At 44.0% G+C, this 24,396-nt stretch overlaps 1 protein-coding gene across 4 annotated transcripts in view; it reads right to left on the minus strand.

Moving 5' to 3' along the window:
• Window positions 1–24,396, minus strand: part of cep128 (centrosomal protein 128) — a 42,498-nt gene that overhangs the window by 14,190 nt on the left and 3,912 nt on the right. For 2 of the 4 annotated variants that reach the window (XM_079291407.1, XM_079291404.1), the window contains exons 7-18: window positions 22,075–22,221; window positions 18,896–18,982; window positions 18,479–18,553; window positions 18,192–18,330; window positions 17,252–17,391; window positions 15,904–15,975; window positions 15,424–15,609; window positions 12,025–12,213; window positions 11,036–11,497; window positions 8,051–8,215; window positions 6,804–6,968; window positions 2,071–2,130 (exon numbers count right to left, since the gene is read on the minus strand). In XM_079291407.1, the coding sequence (XP_079147533.1) occupies window positions 2,071–2,130; window positions 6,804–6,968; window positions 8,051–8,215; window positions 11,036–11,497; window positions 12,025–12,213; window positions 15,424–15,609; window positions 15,904–15,975; window positions 17,252–17,391; window positions 18,192–18,330; window positions 18,479–18,553; window positions 18,896–18,982; window positions 22,075–22,221 (1,887 nt within the window). The remainder of the gene's footprint in view (window positions 1–2,070; window positions 2,131–6,803; window positions 6,969–8,050; window positions 8,216–11,035; window positions 11,498–12,024; window positions 12,214–15,423; window positions 15,610–15,903; window positions 15,976–17,251; window positions 17,392–18,191; window positions 18,331–18,478; window positions 18,554–18,895; window positions 18,983–22,074; window positions 22,222–24,396) is intronic. The other 2 variants (XM_079291405.1, XM_079291406.1) reach the window with 2 other exon arrangements.

Below are 24,396 nucleotides of genomic sequence, written 5' to 3' on the forward strand. Positions count from 1 at the left end.
GGCCATGTAAAGGATTGGTTCAATGTGTATTCCAGCTGAGCTCTACAAGCCTGTAAATCATACTTAGATTTAATAACATCAAAACTGCTAACTGGGGAGCTAATTATCTCGCTTGTTCTCAGGCGTTTTATTCTTGTAAATGCACAGAGCTCTGAAAGCCTTTCTGACAGGAGACATACATTATGGTGATAAACACTGTGAGTAGGGGTGTCACGGATCACAAACCTCACGGTTCGGTTCGGATCACGGTTCAGGAGTCACGGTTCGGATCATTTTTCGGATCAATAAAGAAAAAGGGAGGAGTCAAATATAACTTTGCTTTCCATTTATTAAAGAACTTCAAGAACACTTAAAGCAAAGAACTTTGGGCGATAGTCTTACATGAAAACAAAAATATTGAAGATGTCCAATTTGAAACAAAATGAAATAAATAAATAAAAATAATAATACATTCAAGAATTCTGTTAAGTTTAAGTGCAACATGAGGTATGTTGATGCTCTCGTCTTTTGATCAATATTGAAAGAAAGAAACAGCCAGTGAGCGTCCACTGCTTACACTGAACTGAACTGCTCAGCAACAACTTGGGTCTGTGTTTACTTCCTGTCAGGTCATTCAAATACACAATAATGTTACATTACTGTGACATTATTTTCAAAAAGATGAGAATATCTACATTGTCTGGGGAGAGGGTCGACCTTTCTGTGGTGACTGGAATATTATTGGGCCTGTCTAGCTTCACTCTGATGCTTCTGTCAGCACCTGAACCAGGTGTGTGTGTGCGACTCTCACAGAGGGGGCGTGTCTACAGCACCTGCCCCAGGTGTGTGTCTGTGTGACTCTCACAGAGTGGGCGTGTCTACAGCACCGGAGTGTCACCGGAGTGTCCCCGTCGCTGACAGACGGGATGGTGTCTCTTCATATGTGTGGACATGCCGATGTTTTGCCGTTGTCGTGTGTCTGTCTCTTTAAATAACGCCGACATACCGTAACGCTTTGTCCACCACCCTCATCCGTCATTATACGTTACAGGGAAGACAAAATGCTCCCAAACTTGCGACTTAAATGACGCCGCGGCTTCTGGCGTTCCTCCGCTCGCCATGACTTCACCGTTAAATGCTTCTAACCTGCTCCGTTCACGTGAACACACTACTGCTTTATATCTGTTCACTGACACTCTGCATTGATATTCGGGGACTTGTTACTTGAAAAGGAACAGCAGCAGTAGAACTTTATTACACACTATGATGATTAAGCTGTAAAAGAAAAAAAATACTCGATTGATCCGCGGTTCACGAGTGATCCGAACCGTGAGGGCTGATCCGAACCGTGAGGGCTGATCCGAACCGTGAGGGCTGATCCGTGACACCACTAACTGTGAGTAGTGCAAACACATTTGAACAAAGTATCATGCATCACAGTCATAATTCCATGTTGTATTTGTGCAGTGCATCATTGAAATACTAAATGGAAACGGATCTGTCTTGGAAAGAAACCAAGGGACAACTATTACAGCATGAAGGCCACACATTAAAGAAGAAGAGCGTCTCAGAAGAGCCTCACTAAAGCACCGCATGGTGATAACCATGATGCTGCCATAGAGGGATGAAAGCCACTGCAATAGTGCACTATGACTGGACTTCTTAGGGTAGTGCAATTTACTATTGTCCTTGATAATTATTATGGAGAGACATTCTGTCACAAATCCCTGAACTTCACAGTTTCATTGTGATCACTGCAGACTCTCAGCACACAGCAGTGCTCAGCTGCTGTCCTCGACTATAAATAATGCTTTACTGAGAGGTTATGCCACGGTAACATGTTGGTTTAAACAAGCAGAAATGCAACAATATGTGGTTGCTAAGATTATTTTAATTCCACAAAGACCAGATCACACTGAATACATAGACTATGCTGTCCTCTTACATTAATCTTCTATATGGTGTCGGCCTGGGAATGAGCATGATTTCATTGTAACAGTGTCACGTGCTTAATCTTGTGCTTTCTCAATTATATAATTGATTATTTCGAGCAAATCCCCATAAGGAAGGCAGCACATGTAATAATCATACCTTTGTCTCAGCTAGCCAGCGGTGGGGGTCTTTCACTAATCCAGGTTTCTGGGAGATCGCCTGTCAAAACAGCACAGAGATGAATGCATGTGTAAGCATGCATTACAAAACATGCTGATCTTTAAAGAGAACTATTTCGGAAAGTAAATCCAAGAGATTATGTAGTGAGGCTTCTATGCAGGTTTAGTAGGTTGTCTAAATTGACACAAATATATGGAGAGGCATCAGAGGAGTTACAAAATGCAGAAAGTGTGACGTGGATGGACAAACAACAGGATCAATATCAGAAATGTTGTCAAACCCTTCACTTTTGTGAAGAACGGCTTCTGCCAACTTAAATTGGCGTGCGTGTGTTGAACAGCCTCTGACACACACACAGAGGTTGTGTGTGTCATCAAATGAGCTCAGGGACAATGTTCCATCCTTCCCAGATGAGCTGGTCAGCATCAGCAATACAAACTCCTAATGACTACTGACACACACACAGAAACACATGCTTAAGATAAAACCCAGTCAGGTACACAGATAAACAGTCACATAACTAGAAGGCCCTCAGTGGAGAGCACGCCTCCGCCAACACTGTGCAACTGTTGAGATGTCCCAGCTCCACATGTGGAACTTTCACTAAAGGTTAACAATCTGCTCTATGCTTCATTACCTGCCTGTTTCACCTGAGGAGATGAACGCGTGCATGCCAGTTCCTGAAATGGAACGTTTTAAGCATTCTGGTTTATCATTGTAACCCCATGTACACAGTCAGGTCTGCGTTTGTACAGGGGCCGGTAGGGTTACACTGAAACCACTGCAGCTATCCTATGTTTACTAATGGCTCACACACAACTAAGTGGACATCCATACCGAAAACAGCCCTGTGTTATAACAACGGAAGGGGCTGGGTGGGTGGGTGTGTGTGTTGCATCAGGTACCAATGAAATAAAGTAGGTTCCAGGAAGTCCAGTAAACGAGCCATGAATATGAAGGGCTGTGTTTGTAACACAGACACAGGATTGTACAACTCAGGAAAGTTTTCATAGCGGCAATGATCTTATCTTTAGGTCAGAATACTCTGTTCATGCTACAAAGTTTAAATGTCATTAGTTCTCATAAACCAAAGTATTCAGGGGTGTTTCCAAAATTGTTACAATTCATCCCGACAGAAACATAAATGTGTGTACCACCTTTCATAACAATCCATCAAATAGTTCTATCCATACATTCACTCAAACTTATGAATGTCCACCTCATGGTGGCGAATGTCTGTACCAAATTTCATGGAAATCCATCCAGTATTTGTTGAGATATTTCATTCTGGACTAAAGTGGTGAACTCACCAACTGACAGCGCCAATCCTAAAGCCACACTGCACTGAGGCTAAATATTCTACAGTGTTAACATGGACTAATCCAAAGGTACGGGCCCATTCGATGAAAGCCATATGCTCCTATATGAGAAGTAAATAATTGCTACTTTGCTCATGTCAAACCTTTCCAAAAGCTTTTGTGTAAATCCATTAATAGGGAGCGGTCCTCCCAACACAGAGAGATAGAGCACAACCAGAACTCCCATACATAGGTCACAACTAAAAAGCCAGAAGACATAACAACCCAAATTCACACGGACAAACTGTCACACAGCCACGAACAAAGTCAACAAAAAGTAACACTGGTTTTATTTTCTCATGTACACCCTTGTGGCAAGGTGTTTACCCATGATCAACAGACATGGAAGGCACTCAGCAGGATTCTTTTTTTGGACCCTTTATGTCCCGCGCCTCGGCAAACAACATCGCCACTGCAGAGGTGTCAGGCAACTTTTTCCAGCTGTCATTCAAAAGCAGATCCAAGCAAAACGAATATCCCAAGCTGTTGCCACGGCAGCTCAAAGTGCGGCAATGGAACACTGCTGTGCAGAGGTCTCCGTCTCAGGGAGTGTACAAGCGCGTGGCAGAGCGTGCATCAGTGTGGGAGGATGAAACATGCCTCCATGCCTCGCGCTCACTTCACTCTTTGCAGAACCATCAAAGGCAGCTCGCTGTAGTGGCAGACAAAAAGGAGGTGAAACTGCTGAAAACTGAACAAGTAGGCGGGGAGTTGAAAGTGCCGTCTGTGGGGTTGAAGTGAAAGAAATGCCACTATTTTCTCAGCAGCACTGCCGTAGAATCCAAGTGTCTGCCACGGCTAATTTAAATGTGTGACTGCGTGGTTTGTACGTCTCTTTCAGAATGCGAGTACATCTGTGACTGTCTGTGGTTACAGTTTGTTTGTTTCACCCCCCGCTGAGGAAATGGTAAAGATGGCAAGGTTTAGAGAGAAGCAAGAGGTGGAGATGTAACGGCAAGTGGAAAGGACAAAGCCAGATGTTTTTGTTGAGATGATGACTGCTGAGGCATTGTTCTTCATTAAACAGCTTAAAGTGAAAGGAGACAGGAACGACAATGTTTAGGGTTGTACCGAATGTCATTTGTTTCACCTTAAAAGCTTCTATTGAGGTTTAGAACTGTCGCCATATTTAAAAACAGATTTTGGGTGATTGTGGCTGTATAAATTCACGGTGCTGTTAGATCGCTGCCTCACTTTGCGTGCAGCAGGCGAGAGAGCAAACTGCTTTCTGACCACAGGGAAAATATTGTTTTTGAAAGGACAACAAATATTGATTGAAGAAGAATTGTTTTGTTCGAAAAAACATGCTGTGAATTTTGGAAATTATTACATTCATTTTGTTTTCAATAAATTTTCACTTTTAGACTGGAGTTCTTGGAAATGTTTGAATTGCATGAGTTGGAAACAAACTATGAAGCCGCTACTGGAATCGAATTCTTAAAACAGTATAATAATAATAATATGAGTGTAGCCTGATCTTATACAGAGTTGAGAATAAATGAATAGACATGCAACAAATTAAGAAGCTGCATTCAAATGTCAATTTTGAATTGTACTGTCAACCTTCTGAATGAAGCTTCAAACTATTCAGCACAGCCCTACTGATCTCCCAGGATGCACTCACACACAGAGCTTCAGTTACATGGTGTGTTCTCACTTGAGCCAGAAGACAGGAAGTAACTAACATTAGATTCCCCATGAGGTTTAAGCATGTAAGGTAAGAAAACACCTCTCAAACATGACATTAAAATGTAGGTTCTAGACCTGTATGAAGATGTGTACTAACTTGTCTCTGTCTTACAACTTGTTGCATTAGTGCTTCTAAAGAGAAGAAGGGTATCATGAGGTAACACCCCTTAACTGCTAATGATTCCCCTCATTAGGCCAATCACTCGCAGCTTTGACTTCTTTTCAACATGACAGATTACAGATGAGGGGAGGCATTGGACCAGATTGGGAAATCTATATGAGCAGGTAAGAGCTCTGGGTTCATTAGCTTGGAGCAGCAGAGGAAACCTAGCATCAAGTACGTAAGTGTGTGTACTCGTGTATAAGGGTGTATGTTTGTCAGTAGTACTGTAGAAACTTTACTGTGCACAAGAGGCTTTAATGTGTCATGTATATCTCACCCACAGGAGGGATGCGGGAGATTGTTTTGGGGGTCGTCACTCGCCAAATAAATTAGCAGAATTTCTTCTATTGCCTTTTTGAACAGTTACATCTGGAGTCCACCTTTGAGCCCCATGAGGGAGCCTGGACCTTCTTATTGATCTGGTAAGTGTTGCCTACTAAAACACAGAATCTAATATGAGAGGCTAGTTAACATTCTGTTTGTTTAACTGATGTAATGAATACCAAAATTCTCAAAAGTCAGAATTTGCAGCTTTTCCTTGTCTTACATTTTGGTTTATGGACTATTTAGGTTTCTGGACTGACAAAACAAGACATTATGATGGAAATGTTTCACTCTTTTCTCCGATGTTATATTGACCAAATGATTACGGTAATTGATTCTTCAAAAATAGAATCTGCATTAAATCGTCAAAAATAATTGTCACTTGCAGCCGTCGTGTGCTCGGATGCAGGTTGCACAGAGAGAAGTATCGATGTTCTTATGCTTATGCTTATACACACGGCAACATTGAAGTCATTTTCAATGAAACCAATGACATGAAGCTACAAACTCATTCCCAAAGAACTGCTCTAATCACGTGCAGAAACGTAAACCAATCATATGTATTTATTTCAGCCTGTTCTGTTCCGTCATTAGCCGGTTTCCAGTGCTATTTAACGACATAATACATCAACAAGCACTTGAGCAACACTTCAAAAGAGACTCTGAGACAACATAACGAGCCACGTCATATTCTTGCTTTTGTCACACGTAGTTTGAACTCAGCATTGGGACTTATTTCAAACTTTAACACTTAAAGCAAAGTGAGATGATCTTAAAAGTATGCACTTCTATGCAGCTTTTACCTCAGTGTTCTGGTCCTCTGACTGAATGTTGAGTTCCACTGCTCTCACCAACCTTCCCAAATACTGCTCAACTGTATGCAGCCATTCTCAGGTGAGTGTCTGCTCCTTGCCGAGCATGCACTGACAAAAAGCTGAAGTAAACAAGCAACTGGTCCAGAAAGTTCTCAGAGTTGGTGGACCATCAAAGCTAAATAGCGAGTCAATATTGGACATCTCCAACGGAATGCTCATGTTGATCTGTGTCAGCTGGGGGAGTAAACATGTTCACTCACGAGCCAGTGCTGTGTCGCCGTCTGTGAGGGTGTTTTGAATCCCCAGAGGGACCAGCATTGATATATGCAGCTTTAAACCCACACAACAAACCAAAGCAAATACCTGTAGCTTGTCTTCACCGTTCTTAGCCAGGCTGCGACAGGCTGCATCTAGTTCCTCACCCATGGAGGTGAGGACTGCCTCTTGCTCTGCTTCCATCCGAAAGACCTTCTCCTCCAGCTTAATGAGCCCGGACTCTGAAGCACGTCTCCTCTCACCCGACCTGACCTGTGGAGGATGGGAGAGAGCCGAGCAGCGGTGGATTCTAATTAGCCATCGCTGTCTGCTGTGTTCGGTGTTGTTATTTGAATCTCACAAGGCACTCGAAAGATATTAATTACAGCAAGTTCTCTGTAAATGAGTGGAGGTCTGCGTGTTACAAGATTAATTCTACAGTCGACTCGATAATACACATGCAGAAAGACAGACACAGCCTGGGCATCAGAGAGCCATTCACTTTCCACTCGCACAAACATTCCTCCTCTGACCTGCACCGTTAATAGTTTCAGGGTCCCTACCCGGACACAGTCGCTCAATATGTCCGAGGCACAGGAACCCACTGGTCAGTGCTGCCCAGGGACTGTGGATCATTATCCTGTCTCCGGGACGATAAACCACCCATGTTACATTAATAAGAGCCCCTATTCCCATTCACCCATTTTTAAATCAATACATGGATCCCCACAGAGCCCCATGCGACTTACCAGGGGCCTGTGAGAGAAGTGAAGAGGGTTTCAATACTTCATCTGCTGCTGTAAAACACGGGGACGTATTGATAGGGCCCCTTTAAAAATAGTGCTGATTTGGCAGCACTGAACCATTCGTAGGTTTATATGATCACATGACCTCACAGTTATCCTAGATCTGCCAGGAAGGAAGCGAGGAAAGTAGTGTCTTTCAAATGTTAGCGTGATGCTTCCTGTCGCGGTCGTACTTTATCCTGCATTCGTTTACAAAGTAGACACCTTTCTGACCGCTGCATGAACAGCCAGTCCTTTACACTAGAGAAGCATGATGTGTTATCTTTACATAGACAGATGTCTGGTGTTCTCCTTGTATGCAACATAAATGGCTTCAAATAAGGTGCCAAAGTTACAATAAAGACATTCAGTGAGGAGCATGGTTCTATTAAAAATGCAATGGATGCTGATGGTACTCATGTCTACAAGTTTAGTTGTCTTTCCTGTCAATGTCCTTGGACTTTATCTGCCACAATTAATTAGAATCAGCATAAATATTATTGGACGTTCCGCCGCTTTCAATGTTAGCCGGTATGTTTGAAAAACTTGGCAGAAGGAGGCAGGGCTTACTTTGTCATCCAGTTCCTGTTTGAGTAGCTGGTACTTTCTGTGGAGAAGTGTGTGTGCCTCGTCTTTTGTGCTCAGCTGTGCTGCCAGCTTATCACACTCATCCTTCATCCTGTCCAACTTGATGCGCAGCGCCCCGCACAGCTCCTTGTCTGAGGCTGCGTCTGCCTGGGAGAGAATGGTGTGTTTAAGGCCAATAATCTGAGACAATAAGGACTGATGGATTATCTGCTCCAAAAAAGATCTACTAAAAGCAGGTTGCAGTTTGTTTTTCTGGGATGTTATACAGGGAGAATGATTACATAGTGCACATACATTTTCAAAGTAGCCATTCTTTTGACATGAATGCTGCTTTGTGGATCATATGTACAGAATGCCAAATATGCCAGTGAACCCTAACAATTTTTAAAAGAGCTTAAGTCCAAACTAGCAGGTACTGGGTGAATTCACAATAAGGTCTGGCATGACATTCTGTGCCTCAGAGAATATCATGGAAGTGAACGGGTAAATGCCATTCCAAGACTCTGAAATCAAGTCAAATCTAGCTCAAATGGCAACTCTAAATCCTTAATTCATGTCTCAGTCCAGCTGAAGATTGCAGAGGAAAACCCAGCCTCAGACATAAGCTGTCTATCTACACACAGCTGAAGATATCGTAAAGTGGAATGGACAACAATGGCTGAGGACTGGGAGTGACAGGAGTGACAAACACAGAAAACAAACAGAACTGCTGGAAGTGAGAAGAGAGGGAAACAGATGGAAAATGCTGAATGAGAACTGCAGGGAGGTAGTAAGAGAGGGATTAAGACAAAGAGAGACATCAAGGGAGAAGATAGAGTGAGAGGACAAGAAAATAGGAATATTTCTAGCTTTTTCTGACAGTTGACGGTATCAAAATCGTAATACAGGTCTCTGGCTATGCTATGAGAATATTGGGTGGGCTTCTTAGCAACACCCGTAGGCTGGTGCTTTAAAACATTCCAGCAAACGCCCTTGTCCTTACCGCGCTGGGAAATGACACCATTACAATGAGCTATGGCAGATATTAATGCCATTCAGCGGCGCTAATGGGCTAAGCTCAACCATATCAGGGAGGACCATGCCCCTTAAGAAACAATGTACCCGGGAGGGCTCATCATTGGAGATACGGAAGGAGGGACACAGGGGGAGGAAGTCAAGTGGAATCCCCTATCTCCTGCACTGCCTTGATGAGACTTCTGGGGTCTGATATCGGGGTTTTAAATATTCACGCTTGGAGCTTTGGAATGGCCATGAGGATCCACGGGGCCCCACACACCATTAGGAGCTCAGCTATCCTCCATTCACCCGCACTCAGAGCGCATAGCTCAGGCCAATGAGGAAAATTACTCCAAATGAGGATTTTGTCTGTGTCTCGCTGAGTCGGAAATACGCCAGATGTTGAGTGGCTGAGGCACGTTACCCGATGCTGAATTCGTAGTGTGTGCCAATAATACTCTGTCAATTAGAGTGTCGCACTCTGTGATCCGTGCCTGGGTGCAAAGAAAAAAGCATCTCTCTTTGGTTGGATTATGACCTTGACATCTCCAAAGATTTCAGATTTTCTGTAATCAAATCAACCGTCAACTGCTGTGTCACACATGCACACAGCACAGTACACAGAGAAATTGTACCTCATCATTGATCCATCCTAGCGAGCAGCTACTATACTATAGAGCACCCAGGGCGGCTATAGTAGCTTCCAGTAGCTTCACTGGAAGCTGTATTTTTTCGGCCTTTTGTGTGTCTGAGTTTTAATGTGCACATGTGCATGTACAATAAGCCACACAATGGAGAGATTTATGCCTGATCCAAAGTGTTTTCTGTTAGTCTCAGGAGAAAGGGAAGGAAAGTCAAACGGTGGGGTTCCTATTTATCATTTATCAGAGATCAAGAGATTATTTATATCCTATAAAAGATTGAAATATCTTTTTTTTTCTTGCCAGATTAGCTCACGGCACACTGAGAAAAAATAGCAGACGCTAAAACTCTTGGTGAAGATGGCGAGCCGGCCGAGTGTCACGGGCAAATCGTGACGCTTCCACTGGGAGCCTGGCCTTCCTGCAATATATTGCATTTTATTTTGTATTGTCACCTACCTCCTGAATTAAGTGTTTTCCTTTACATTAATAAAAACATTTCCACCATAAATTGGTGCATAAAAATTCACCAGAATGCAGGAAATGAAGTGTTAGACGCTCAACATGTCCTTGGGGGAAAGAAAATCAACATTGCTTTTTGGCTGCCTGGGAAACAAATGATAATGACATTCAAACTTTCCAGTTTCATCAGATCTGTTATTTGGCATTCAATTTTATGCTTTTTTAGTGATATAACACAAAATTATAATCAACACAAATATTAAGGGGAGGCTATATTAAGAATAGCCTACATTGTAATGAATGGGGCCAGGAGGGACCTGGATAATAAAAAGGGGGGCCCAAAACAACCCGTTGGCCCAAAACAGGTCGAGAACCACTGGTTTATGATGTACAATTATGTATTCTCAGAAGGGGGGGGGGGGTCAGATTACACGTGCACTGTGTATACGACACTTCCTGTTGGCCATCTCACTGCTGCAGAAGGTTATCGTGCCTGCACAGCAGAAACAGATGTCTCTCTTGTAATTGAAACAGCTTATTCACTAACCAGCAGCTCTAAAACTTATAAACACATTCGTTCGTTCAATCTATACAAAAACTGAAGTGACTATGACAGATATTTCATGGCTGGGACCAGATGCCAGGCAAGTAGCAGCTGGGTCCAGACCTCTGGACAGGGTCGAGCTAGCTGTTTCCAGCCTTAATGCTAAGCTAAGCTAAGCTGGATGCTGGCTCCATATTTACTGTAGCGACATGAGCGACTGAATCATGTAACTCTAAGCAAATAAGTAAATTTACCAAATGGCAAACTCTTTAACTGCACATTTCCTTGATGGAATATATACTACTATATATAAAAAGAGCTTACCTTAACCTCCTTCATGTGTGCCTTTATTGCATCCCTCTCCTGGTGGCAGAGCTTGAGCATGTCCTGCACGTCATGATACTTCTTTGTCCTGCTGTCCTCCATCATTGCCTTCATGTTGTCCAGTTCTGTCTGATGCACCTCTCTCTCCAGCTGCAGCTGCTGCCCCAGTGCGGCCCGCTCCTCCTGCACTGCTGTCAGCTTGGCCCGTACCGCCAGGGAGCTCTTCTGGAGGTTCTGCTTGGAGCTCTCCTCCTCAGCTAACCTCTGGATTAGCTGAGCATGGGCTGAGGTCATCTGCTTTAAGGCGGCCTGGAGCTCGGCCTGTGTGTCCTGGTCCATCTGGCACTGACGGGCTTGGGTGTGAGCCCTCTGCTCCAGCCTCTGGTTCTCTTCCCTCAGTCTTGTCTGGGCAGCAGCCAGACGATGAGCCTCCTCCTCCAGGGCAGCGGAGGCCTCCCTCACCTAGGGTTAGAATCTGTTAGAGGCTGATCAAAGCTCTTTTAATGACTCTGTAACTGAGGTGTCATTATGTTCGTGACTTTAACAGCACTTCATACCGAACATGACAAATTGATCTGGCACAATAATTAAATCAAATCTCCAGCCATGTCTGTGGTTAACTGGGATTTTTGCACGAATGCTCATGTGCTCAGTACCACTAAAAATGCATTTTGCAAAACAGAATTAATATGTCTACCTTTGCATGACTTCAATGCTTGCTGACTACTAAAGGTGTCATCATTACATGACACACAGCATACTTCATGGTGGTCGTGTGATATTGTTTGATTTCTACTGCAGTGCTGACTGCTGTCATTTTTGAAAAGACAAGTCAAACTGGTCTCCAATCAATGAACTAGACTTGCAGCCTGATGGAATGATAAGATTTCTAAATGCTGACCCACGGTCTATGGTCCTACGAGTAAAACAAATAACATGTCTTTTTTTGTGTCCCTAGTGAGTTGAACGATATTTTCAATCCCCCATACCTCCCGCATTTCTTGTTCCAGTGATAACTGGCGCTGACGGGTCTCGGACAGCTCCACGTCCTTGCGGTGGAGCTCTTCTTCGCGCTGGGCCAATCGCCCTAGGATTTCAGCGAGCTCCCTGCGGGCCGCCTCAGTCTGCTGGCTCAGCGCCTTCAACTGGGCCTGGGAGCTCTCCTTTTCCCTGGCTGCCTGGAGGAGAAAGAGAGAGCAGGGGCAAAAGAGGGTGTGGGGGGTGGGAGAGGAGAAGGGAAATGAAGATTGATAAATGAAGAGGAGGCGGAAGATGGTGTACAAAAAGGAGCTCGAACAATAATGATGAGAGCAAGAGAAAGAGTGACAGAGAAACATGCAGCAGCAGCTCTCGCACTGATAGGGAAGCGCTCGCTCTCAGCTCCCTGATAAGGGACAATGGTCAGGTCTGTTCAAGGCAGATTGCTTCTAATACTCTGGCTTTGACTGGAATTTGCAAAGACTTTGCCGTAGCTCAGAACCTAATCATTTAATTGAGCACTTGATTCTCTCCCCTAATTCATTAAGGGGGCAGAAATGATTTTGTAATTAACGTTGAGTAAGCCAGGTGGGAGTCTGTCTGTCTGAGAGGAGCGAGGCTGCTGACTGAGACTTTGAGGTGACTCATTCAGTTCAAATGGAAATCACTGGGAGGTGACTTTCAAGCTAATAATCATTGTCAGCTTTTAATTATTCAACAAAGCACAACCACTGTAAGGTACAGTAAAAAGGTACTCCGACCACTTTACTTCATGTTTGGTTGTATCATTATTAAGCTATTAAAAATACAATATTCAAGTGTTCTCATCTGACTTTGATACAAAACCCTCTATGCAATTTAGATAAAACAAAGTATGCAATCAAATGAACAGAGAAAGGCATGCATCCAAAACATGTTTCATCACTTATTGGTGTGTTTTAGGTGTTCACTAGTTCTAAATAGCATTTTCCTTTCATATCTTTCTAAAACTGAGACCAGTTTCCTTCTCTTCATAAGAGGACTGCATGTGAACCACATACATATGGATTACAACAGATACAGTATGTGTTCATATCTCCTCTTTACAATCATTACACTTCTTTAATTGTTTTTAAATCTCATTTTCTTTTGCCTTATGTTTTGATGCTTTTAATGGTTTTATGTGAAGCACTTTGAATTACCTTGTTGTTGAAATGTGCTATACAAATAAACTTGCCTTGCCTTGCCTTCAAAGGCGCTGCTTTTGCTGACTGTCATGGAGTCCAGTCTATTTCTACTACGGAACAACTGGACCAGAAAAACTCAGAAATAGTTTAACATCTGTATTTCCCCAGTGATAGGAGGGTGATGTTTTGATGTTTTTTTTAAAATGTTGAGATCTAAAATGTAATTGGATGCGCTCCGTACTGTGTTGTAACAAAGCAGGGAGGCCCTCAGAACACAGAGCTGCTACACATATATGAAATATAGCATCTGAGTGAAGGTGCGTTAAGACAGATTGTTCTTTGCGGCACAATTACCGCCGCGGGTGCAGATGTTGGTGGTAGTAGCAAATATTCAAACGATGACAAGACACAAATAGATGTGAATTTGTGCTGGGCGGCGCAAATGCATTTAGACTATCCTGACTTCACCGAGATTCAGAAATGGAGGACAAACTTCTTGGCGTCACATGAGGTCACTGGGAGCTCAATGACTCAAAGTCTGTAGTTCTATACAGAGACGGCTTGGAGAAGAATGTTATGAACCCAGACACAGTTTCTGGCCTATCTGGGACTTCCACAACACGTATGAGGCGGTGATGGTGTTTATTTCGGTCATGGTTGATGGCGGAATTAAACATTGCTAAGTTATGTGGTATCTATGGACGTGAGCCCCTCTTCCTTTCCAGAGGGAGTCCTCCCATTGGCTGCTGGGGTGAATGTTCGCGAGTTGAGAAATCCTCAAGCGGCCGTATTCGCCTGAGTAACGTGAGGCGAACGATCCGCTTCATATGAACACACCTTTAACAGAGTAGAAACGGCTGTGTCCCTTTCCTACGTTCTGTGCATCCCTGATGCCGGTTGTAGCAGCAGTTTGCTTCCACCTCCACTGATGTGTTCTGACGTCAGTGGGTTGCAGAACCTCAGGGAGAGTTAGGCTGAGATAAGTTTTGTTTCATTCTTGCTGCCAGGGGCGTCGCTACAAATCAGTCTACGGCTGGAGCTGAGAAATGCATTTCAGTAAACGTTATTGATTGCTTCCCTTTTTAGAACACACTGTCAAAGTCAAAGCAGGTATGCATGAGCCAGAGTCCACTGTTCAGTGAAGGCAACAAAGACAGTCAGTGTTTGTTGACGTAGCTGCCAGCTGGCTAGCTTGTAGCCTAGCTGAGACAGAGCTGCAGTAGCCCACCAGCACCCAAAGATACCGAGGCAATAAGCTGCAATGAGATTCACCACAGTCTGGATTCTGTGAAACAGCTGAGAGTTTTTACTTCGTTCAAAGAAGCACCAAAAATAACCACAATTGCCAACAGGAACAAATAAAGCAGCTGACTGAGCAGTTTTGGTTTTTATCTTGACACAGTGCTAGTCTAACTCTAGCTAAGGTGTCATAATCATAGTGTTGCGTTCCTGTTACCGATGGCACAAGTTGGTTTATTAAACAATGTAACTGTATGTACAATCCATATTGTACATTTTTCATGCCGGCTTTACCATCAAGTAACTGATATAAAATGCTGATCTGCACCATATGGGACGAACCTTCAGGAGACTGGAGGTTTCTTTGTCAATATACTTTGAAGAGACTAAAACTACCATAAACGAAGACTGGACATCCAAATACGTGGAAGGAAAATGTAGCTTTCAGAAGGCACTTCATAAATACATACAGGTCAAATAAAATCCCTATAAAATGTGCTTTCCTGAAATCTGGACTTCTTTAAATCTAGTTCGGTAAACACACAAGGCACAGAGGTTGTTGTGCCTCAACATCACAGAGAAACAGCTCAACGGGGTGAAGAAGCAACAAAGGCCGAGATATCTTGACTTTTAGTCCCTAGTTCTGTTCAAAATCCAGACCTTACATTTCCCATAATGCAACTCAAAAGCATCCCAGAAGCCAACGTCTTTCAAACCCTGCACCTCCAGATTGTAATACAGGCTTCTTTCTTCTTCCTTTCTGTTTTGATGGAGTCTCAATGCCAAGCTGAGATAACCCTAATGTTTCTCACTTCAAATGTAGTACTACAATTCCACTCCTTGCACTAGTAATATCTTGACATACAGCAGGTCAGTCCACTTGACTCAATGAGTTGTAAAGATAAACTAGTTTCACACTTTAAAGATCAGCAGTTCTTAGCCACAGCTGCTAGTGTAGGCTGTGGTGCCAGAAGTCCTGTAATGCATACATCTGCCTTAACCGACCTGTGAGGTCTTGTGAGTGTGGACTTGAGCCTGGGTACTCGCCTCCTCCAGCTCCTTCTGTAGTCGCCTGCACTTTGCCCTCCACTGACGCACAGCCTCCTGGGCCCTGGTCTTCAGTTCATCTCTGCTCCTCGTGCTCTCCTGGAGCAAGGCCTCCGTCTCCCTCCTCTCTGCCTGCCCTCGGCTCTGAAAGATCCGCCAATGTATAAAAAAAGTGTACATTCCTTCTTCATAACCTGAAGCAGTATTTTTTTAGCCATGGCAATGCTAAAAGGTCCAACAGGCCTAATTCACAAGGATCTCATGACTGCAGCTTTACAGTGTCTTTACATTGAACCTGTGGCTCAGAATGAAACACTGCACAGCATGATTCCAATTCAAATGGTTACTAGAACAAGCATCCTTTGCTTAGAGTCCTTGATATAAATCACCTCTACGCTGATGAATGACAGTGAGATGCAATAACCAATACAAAAATACCTGCATCTCCCTCAACTGTTCCAGCATTCGTAGCTGCTGCTCCTCCCGCCGTGCCAGGTCTGATGACAAGTCCTGGTATAGAAAAGAGAAAGGTCAAGGACGTGTGTGTGTGTGTGTGTGTGTGTGTGTGTGTGTGTGTGTGTGTGTGTGTGTGACTACTACTAGTGCTGATGGCAGCAAAAAGACAGACAGGCGGGAGACAGGGAGACATAGGGGTGTGGAGGAATGGGTTTAGGGCAGAAAAGACTGATTTTAAAAGCAAAAAAGCAAATCGGTGTGAGAAACAGAACAGTAAAGAGCGGTTATTATGAGCAAAGAAGAGGACAAAAGCCAAAGGCAGAAAGGTCAAAGAAGGTACACACTGTCATGCTGCCCACTATTGGATTATCTGCAAGGCTGGTCTGAAAAGTAGTCTGAAAGGAGAGTTGCACTGGATTAACTTCATTCTTCCTCCACAAGAAAATCACAATCACTTTGAAGTTTCCAGTTGGATTGAAGTCTCAGGTAAGGGCAGGTAAAGTTAGCCTGGTGCATAGTAGCAACATGTTGTCGGTATCAGTCTATGACTATCACTCCTAACAGTGTTAGTCATAGGCTGATTACTCATAGGCCTATTCGACTGTATATGAATTCAGTCACTGAGAAATTGAATCCTCCACCCTATTCTTCTCATTATACTCTTTTACCGTTAAAATGAAACATTTACAACATCTTTTTTTGATCTTGACATAAAAACCATACGAGACGCCCCAGGTGATACATGCAAACACCTTCGTCGTCTTTGAACACCTACTCTGCAATAAGGGAAGCGTGGGAGTTTAAACACATTCTCAGTGAAAGAAAGAGGAATGTGCCAATGCTTTAAAGTGCAGCTATTTCTACTAACATGTTATTGATACCCTGCACAGCCTTGAATACCCCTGCTTAGCAAGGGAATATGTTTTGTTGTTATGTCTTGTTACGGTGATGGAAGTGACACAACGCACCAGTTTGCGACTGGCGGTTGATTTCTGATTTCCTATTCCAACTGTCACTTCATTTGACGATTGTAAGAGGATAAAGGGGCATGGAGTTGGCGGAGGATGCGACCACGGATGAGGCACCCGACAAACTAAATTAACCCTGCTCAGGGTAGAGACGCTAACGGGGACAAAGTCCAAAGCATGCTTCTAGTGTGTTCGTTTGCACTCCAGCTGAGACATCCTGAGTGCATCTATTCTTACGGGTATTCTGGCCACATGGATGACGAAAAGAATGACATGCAATGCCTTCTCTGAATCACTGATGTTACAAGCTCTAGTAGGTTTTGTATAAATACCCACAATCACACAACTTCTCCGATACACACCTCCACCTGTAAGCTGAGTTGGACCCTCTCCTTCTCCTTTCGGTCCAGAGTCCTTTTCAGTTCTTCCACCTCGCTGACGACCGAGACCGTGTGCAGTTGGGCTCGCAGCTCCGCCACTTCTTTCTCCAGGTTCAAACGATCTATACACATGAACGCATGCAGGCACATAATCAAGTGTTGTTAGCAGTGATCTCTGTACATGTGGAGACAAGAGCTGAAGAAGGAACACACTACACACTGCAACACCTTTTCAATGAGATGAATATTTGAGCATTTTGACTTATTTGCTAACCGTGGTCTGAATTTGTTATCCCTCTTTACCGACTATATAGGGGGTTCATATGCAAGACTCACATGTCAATCACTTCACTTGGTCACTTGGGGCAGAGCCAGAGTTGGCAGATGTGAACAGAATATAAATGAAGTGATAAATGATGCGAATGAAGCAAACCTCTCCGTGACAAACACAGATGCTGATATACAAATACTAAATACGATTGTCACTGTCATCGTTAAGTATTGCCCCATATTTTATACAATCTATGTCAAATTCAGATGTGAACCTAAATCATATTTAGTTTTGAACTACGATAGAACTTTAGACAATTTTATAAGAACCATCAATGTTTTTTTAAACTTTCACTGCTAATTAAGGCCCTTTGATGCTCATAATTCAACAGCATTACAAAAACAACATTGGGGCATTGACAGGGAATACTTTTCCTACAGCTACTCCCAATGTTCTCTCTTGGACATAATGTCAGCCATTTCTTTGGTTACTTAGAGAGTTTTCATAGCAATCTTTTGCACAGAGGATTTGGATGTCGGTTAAATGGTTGAGTTCCATTTAGGTCCTCATTTAACCTGCATCCTAATCCTCTGTGTCTTCCTGTTGATGACCCTTTCCCTCACCTCCACAGACCAGACTTAGATTCAGTACCTGCGTCTCTCTGCCCACCACCCCCCTCCTCCCTGAAGGTGTGGTTGCCATGTGGCTGAGCAATGGGCTGGGAAGTCTTCAGCTGAAGATCAGTCTTCTCCTTCCTCATCGTCAGCAGCTCGCCGCGCATGTCCTCCACCTGGGGGTCGCCGGCCATGTAAGCAGAACCAGAGAAAGACATGAAACGACACAGACGTCCTCTGAGAAGATGCTGCACTGATTGTTGTTGTGTCTGCTGAGGTTTACTGTACATCTGCATGTACAATCAGGTAGAGACACGAACAAACCTGTTGAACAAGGGCCTCTCTGCTATCCTCAGACTGTTCAAGTAGTCTTCTAGCTCCCTCCAGTTCCTGCTCCATCTGAGAAGAGCAATGACAAAGTCAGGACGATACATGATGAGGAAGTGTTCTGGAAACTGATGTGGAGGTGTCAAAGGTTCAGAATGAGCATTACCTATAGTGTATAGCATCAGGTGTTCAAGGAACAATTATGACATCACTAGAATGTTTAAATATTGAATATTCAGATAAAAAGTTTGTAATTAAATAACTGCCTGAGCAAGAATATGAATTTTAACTATTACTTCAGTAAAATGATGCAGCGAACAGGAAGGAACTGTATTAAGGCAAACTTTCATAGCACTACGTTCAAAATACCAACCACTTTTATTTTTAAATGAAAACATTTGTAAAGATATTAACCTTGGGTTTCTCCCGGCCTGCTCTCAGTAGCCTGGCTGGAACTGCCGCCTCTCTCTCCTGGGCTTGAACTTGGCGTCTCCCTGAAGTCTACAAAACACAGCATGCATCATTATGAGAGCACACACAAAAGAGTAGAGTAAGAATGCATCACGAGAGTGCTATTACATCATGGCATCCCCCCCAATCTCATCTTCTTGGAACAAGATAGTGCCATCATGGTGGATTTGTACAAGAGCTTAGATCCCACTCACTCTGAGCGGGCTGCGATGATGAATTACCGGCTGCTAGCAATAACATCTACCCAAGTGACTCATCATCTATTTGATTCACATCACAGCGGGCCCATTGGTGGGGAATAAATGTGCCCTCTGCTCTCCCTCCTCTCCTGCTCTTTAGTAGTAAAAGGGATTATTTTCCTCTTCATGTCCTCATGCTTGTTTATTTACCCTTAATTTTTGGACAAATGCATGATTTGCCATCGCCCTGGGCCCTGCTGGTGTCCCATTAGGGCACTACGGAGGAGAGGGATGCAAATGAATTGGTAGCTACTGTCATCACAAAGTGTGTGGAACAGTGTGGCTCCCAAAGGTTATCAGTGTGGATACGGCTACACAGTGCCCCTCTGTGGTGCAATGATGAACTGCAGCAGGCAGGAGAGAAACACCGAAATGCTGTCCTCAAAATAAATGGTGTCATTACAAAAATGAACTGACATTATGCTGATGATGTATAATCAGGATGATCTGTGTCGCTGAATGGAAGTAGCAACATGAGAGAGCAATAATTGATGATGTGTTCTTTACTGGGACTGTGCGCATCTATTGACTTGGAGTGACTCTAGCTTTGAGTCTACATCACTAAAGTGCACCTAATGACACACTCGCTCAAATATTAATGCTTTGAAACCAATACACAGGAAAAAACCCATAAAAACATGATTGGCATGAAATGCGGGAAAGTAGCAGCCGCTTGCTTAGCGACCATGTGCACTGCATCCAAGTAATTGCCTGGCTGTCGTTTATAGTCTCGTAAAGCAGAGCAAGAGGGCCAGGTGACATAGTGGGAAGGCTGCTTAACAAAGCAGGGAGGCCTGCAGTGCATCAGAGAGAAAACCCTTCAATGAAGACAATGAAGTGACCCAAATCCAGAGATTTGTGATATTTTACAAGTGCTATTGATATTTTAACTTTACGCCGTTAGCAACATTTAGCACAACAAGCTACTGGTGTGCAAGACAGTCACACTATGCCGGAGCTGAAAGTCCCGCCTACGGGTTTTAGATCAGCCACAACACCAACGGAGAGAGACGTGTCGAAGACCAGGACGGCGTGCCGGCGATGCTCCACCGCTTTAGGCTCTGTGAATGCAAACATATCAAACATGCTAACGCACTATCAATATCACCCTGATGTGCCAATTATATTTCTTATTACTCCATTTATTTTGCATTTTCAATTCCATAGCATAAGAAATGCTGTTTTACTTGTATAGCCTATTGCTACCTGTTGGGAAATACGGAACACAGAAGTGTTTGAAATGTTTCTTCATGAAAACAGTTTACCAACGTTGCCCGATGCTTGCCTGGATTTAGTCTTTGACACTTGCACGACTGAAGGTTCCAACTACATGAAAGGAATCAGATCTTGTGCATTTGATGAGATCACACCAGCCGAGACACCAAATTGGGCCAGGGACGTGAAGTAGGAGGGCAGAGACCCCTTCCGGACATCTTGCTTGGACCTCACCCATCTTCAAACTCGGCCTTCATTACAAGTTTGGTGACTGCATCTTACAAGGATGCAACACTATCATAGTGACAAAACCTGTCTAGACAGACCTGTCAAAGTACTAGAAACCTCCAATGTGGTAGTTCCTCATACAGCAGGTGTCACATATTGCAATGATGACGCACAAGGTGACTGGTAAATATAAATAACCTCTTGTGTCTAATTGTGTGGAAGATTATTCATCTCAACGACAGTTGATGGTTTTCTGTGATCTGCTCCGAGGTTATTTTTGTTAATCACTCAACAAAGATCACTTGAGAATGTTTCAGCATTCATTTCTTAACGCCATCAAGATTGCATGAACACGTTTTTGTACCAAGAGAAGACAACCAGAAGGGCTTGAGATATGTGAGCATATGAGCATTCATAAATTGTGGAACATGTCAGGGGTCTGTGTTTTTACTCAGGAATAAACAACAGGCAAGTGTGCTGAATTGCTTCATCTGCATCAGCAAATTTCTCATGGTGAAAAAAAGAAATCGATTTCATTGACTTGCTGGTAGTATTAGTAAAATGATTCATGGATGCAGTGATGACTGATCTCATATACAATCAAGCTTTGAACTACAGTAAGAGCATCAGACCAGTCACTGAAAGTTTAATACGACAATCAGCCCTTTAAATGATAAATGGACTGTACTCGTACAGTCTTTGTGACCACTCAAAGTGCTTTCACACTACATATGGTCATTCACCCGTTCACACACTGGGCTGCCATCCACTTGCCATCAGGACTAAATAACATTCACACAACATCGGCACAGCTACGGGAGCACTTTTGGGCTTAAGGACACATCGACATGCGACTAGCGGAGCCGGGGATCGAACCGCCGATTCTGAAGGAGGACCCTACTCTCCACTGAGCCACAGTCGCCCCCAGCGTCATTAATGGAACACATCAATAAGCAGTGCCAACATGATACCTGGTATGTTTATCCTGCTAAGTCAATCAGTGTCCTTTTAGTGTATTTGAAGTCTGCACGTCTTCGTGATGACTGATATTGCTGTTTGCCTGCTTTATTCTTTCATACGTGTGTGTCCATGATATATGTTTAGTTGTGTCTGTTGTAATGGTATGATTGTCATATGTGCTTGAACTGTATAGTTTTTCCTAGGTTTCCCTTCATTTATGCTCTTCTATGTCTGGTTTTGCGAAGTGTCTCTTTATTATAACATCGACCTGCTCAGGTACAGCAAATGATTGTGTGTTGTCGCTGATAAATAAAGTTCAAATTAAGTATTGTTATGTTCCCTCCATTGAATGATGCGCCTTCATGTTGCCTCTGAATTATTCTTCGCCCTTCTCTGTGAATGTGAGGGAACATGACAGTGTCAACGGGGAGGTGTTGGATGGAGGGATAACAGCAGCTGAGTGGTGAGGTGGAGTATCACCTCCTGCAGTTTGTCAGACATGGCCGCCCACTGGTCAGGCCTTCTCTCTCTCTCCACGCCACTTTGCTCAGGATGCATCTCTCTATCCAGCTCCTGCAGACACCGCTCCACGCGAGAAGACGCCTGCAGACAGTGAGAGGAGGACGTCTGAGGTCATCACCGGTGCAGGGACGGCAGCAGGATATGATAAATGAGACGACAGGAAATGAAATGTGGGCGACAAAAAAATATATCTTTTAGAACTGATGCAAGTATTCCTCATCTAATCAGGAAGCAGCACCCCCACCTGTAAAAAACAGTTATTACCTTTATCTTGACACATCCACAGACATGACAAGATAAAAAAATATGAAAGATGTTGGAGAAGCATATTTGTCAAAACAGTGATGGTGAGGGGAGGGGCCACATACCTGGAAATGATACTGAAACGTTTGCTTAAGTTGGACTTCACTGAAGGAACATTTGAAAAAGAGGACTAGCCCTTTAAAACGCCAAAGTCACACAATAACACAACCTAACCGATCAAGGCTGCAGTAGACCAGCAGCTGCTGTGTTCTGCGAGGATGGTAATGTAGTGCACACTTAAACTGATATTGATATTGAGCTGTATCTTGCTTTACTTCCATGCCGGTACTCCTGTCTGTTTCTGCTAACTGGGGAGGTGCAGACCGCTGTTGGGGTCTGACCAAATGGCTTAAATATGTGCTGTGGACAAAGAGAATCAGGCCTTCACTTTTTCAAGCAAAGGTCTCATCCTGACTTGTAGTTTGATGAGAACAAGCCTCCTCTGGGTGAAATTTCACACTTGGGTGTAAATTCCCCCCCCCCCCGCCAAAAACTATGGGTCCTGAAGTCATCTCATTGGCCGAAGGCCAACAGAGGCCCAGGACCCCTGTGGTTCAGCCACTGTTCTATAAAACTGTCTCCTTCCCCCATCTCCATGCTTTTTTCCAATTTTCCCTCCGGGGTTAACAGGAGGCACACAACGCTCTCTTCGCTCGGACACCCCCGTCCAGGCCACAGAAGAACCAACTTTGCCACGAGGAAGCCCCTCAAACCCTCATCAAACCCTGTCAGGTCACGAGCCGTTTCGCTGGACGAAACGACAGTGTTCCACTTTGAGTACGGCTCCACTCAGCCCGCGAGACGAATCCGCATCAGCGATCCGTTCTCCGCTTTTCTTTTTATTTTGTGCACAAACCGGCACAGAGGAGCCCGACGAAGCCTCGCTCCTCTCGTGACCGAGGATTCCCGGCAAGACGCGCAGACACGTCGTCTCATCCGAAGTTAACCGTCCTCCCTGCAGCGAGTACAGATCGGACCTGTGTTTGCTCCAGAGCCACGCCGACGGACCGAAGCCGCACCACCAAACGCCGTGCGACACACAGCGCCCGCTGCAAAGCCGCGCCGACCCGCAAGCTCCCCCCTGTCCCCCTTCCCGACGAGGAAGACGGACCACTTTGCTCACGAACACTTCAACGTTGCAACGAAGCATCGACAAGTAAGATTCTTGGCATTTGGGCATAGCTTAGCTTAAATTAACGTAAGTTTAATTCAGGTCATTCATTTATATGTTGATATTCCCGTGTTTTTGTGTGTTTAAGTTACTGTCGCGTGATATTGAGATATCACGCAACTCTTTACGGAGCAGAGAAGCTCCGCTGTATTGGTGTATTAACTATGACTGTTTGCTTGGGATTCATTTGATTTCTTTTCATTTGTTTTATTACACTTCGTGTAGTATTCTCTCCTCATTAAATCAACTCTGTGAGTGAACTGAGGTGCGTGGCTTATCACGGCATATGTTACCGGCAGTTCAAAGACGACAGCGGTATACTTATGCGTGATAGAACCAGCAAACTCAGGCTCATTACAACGCGGGCCGCACGCAGAAGTTTGATTCATGAGCCCCACCTTTTTCTCTTTCCTCCTCTCACGTAACACGCACAGCTCCTAGCTCTACCCCTGGGGAACCTCGTTCAAACGAGCGCCTCACATCACGTGCTGCCCAGGCACACGTGATTACATACAGCAGCCTAACTGCCATTTTGTCCGAGTCACTCGACTCCGCCATCTTTGTAGTTTTTAGCTGTAGTTCGTAAGGCCCCTCCCCTTTTGGCCAGCGTCACTCGACGCCGCCATCTTTGTAGTCTCTAGCTGTAGCTGTAAGACTCCCCCTCCTTTTCACCCACAGACCCACACACACACACACAGACATACACTCTCATCCATTTTATTCATTCTTTAGTTTAGGCATATAAAATTGTATGATAACGTTTGTTGGTTGCAATAGTAATTGATCTGATCATTGATTATTTTGAT

Source organism: Melanostigma gelatinosum (assembly GCF_949748355.1).
Source record: "Melanostigma gelatinosum genome assembly, chromosome: 19".
Taxonomy (NCBI): domain Eukaryota; kingdom Metazoa; phylum Chordata; class Actinopteri; order Perciformes; family Zoarcidae; genus Melanostigma; species Melanostigma gelatinosum.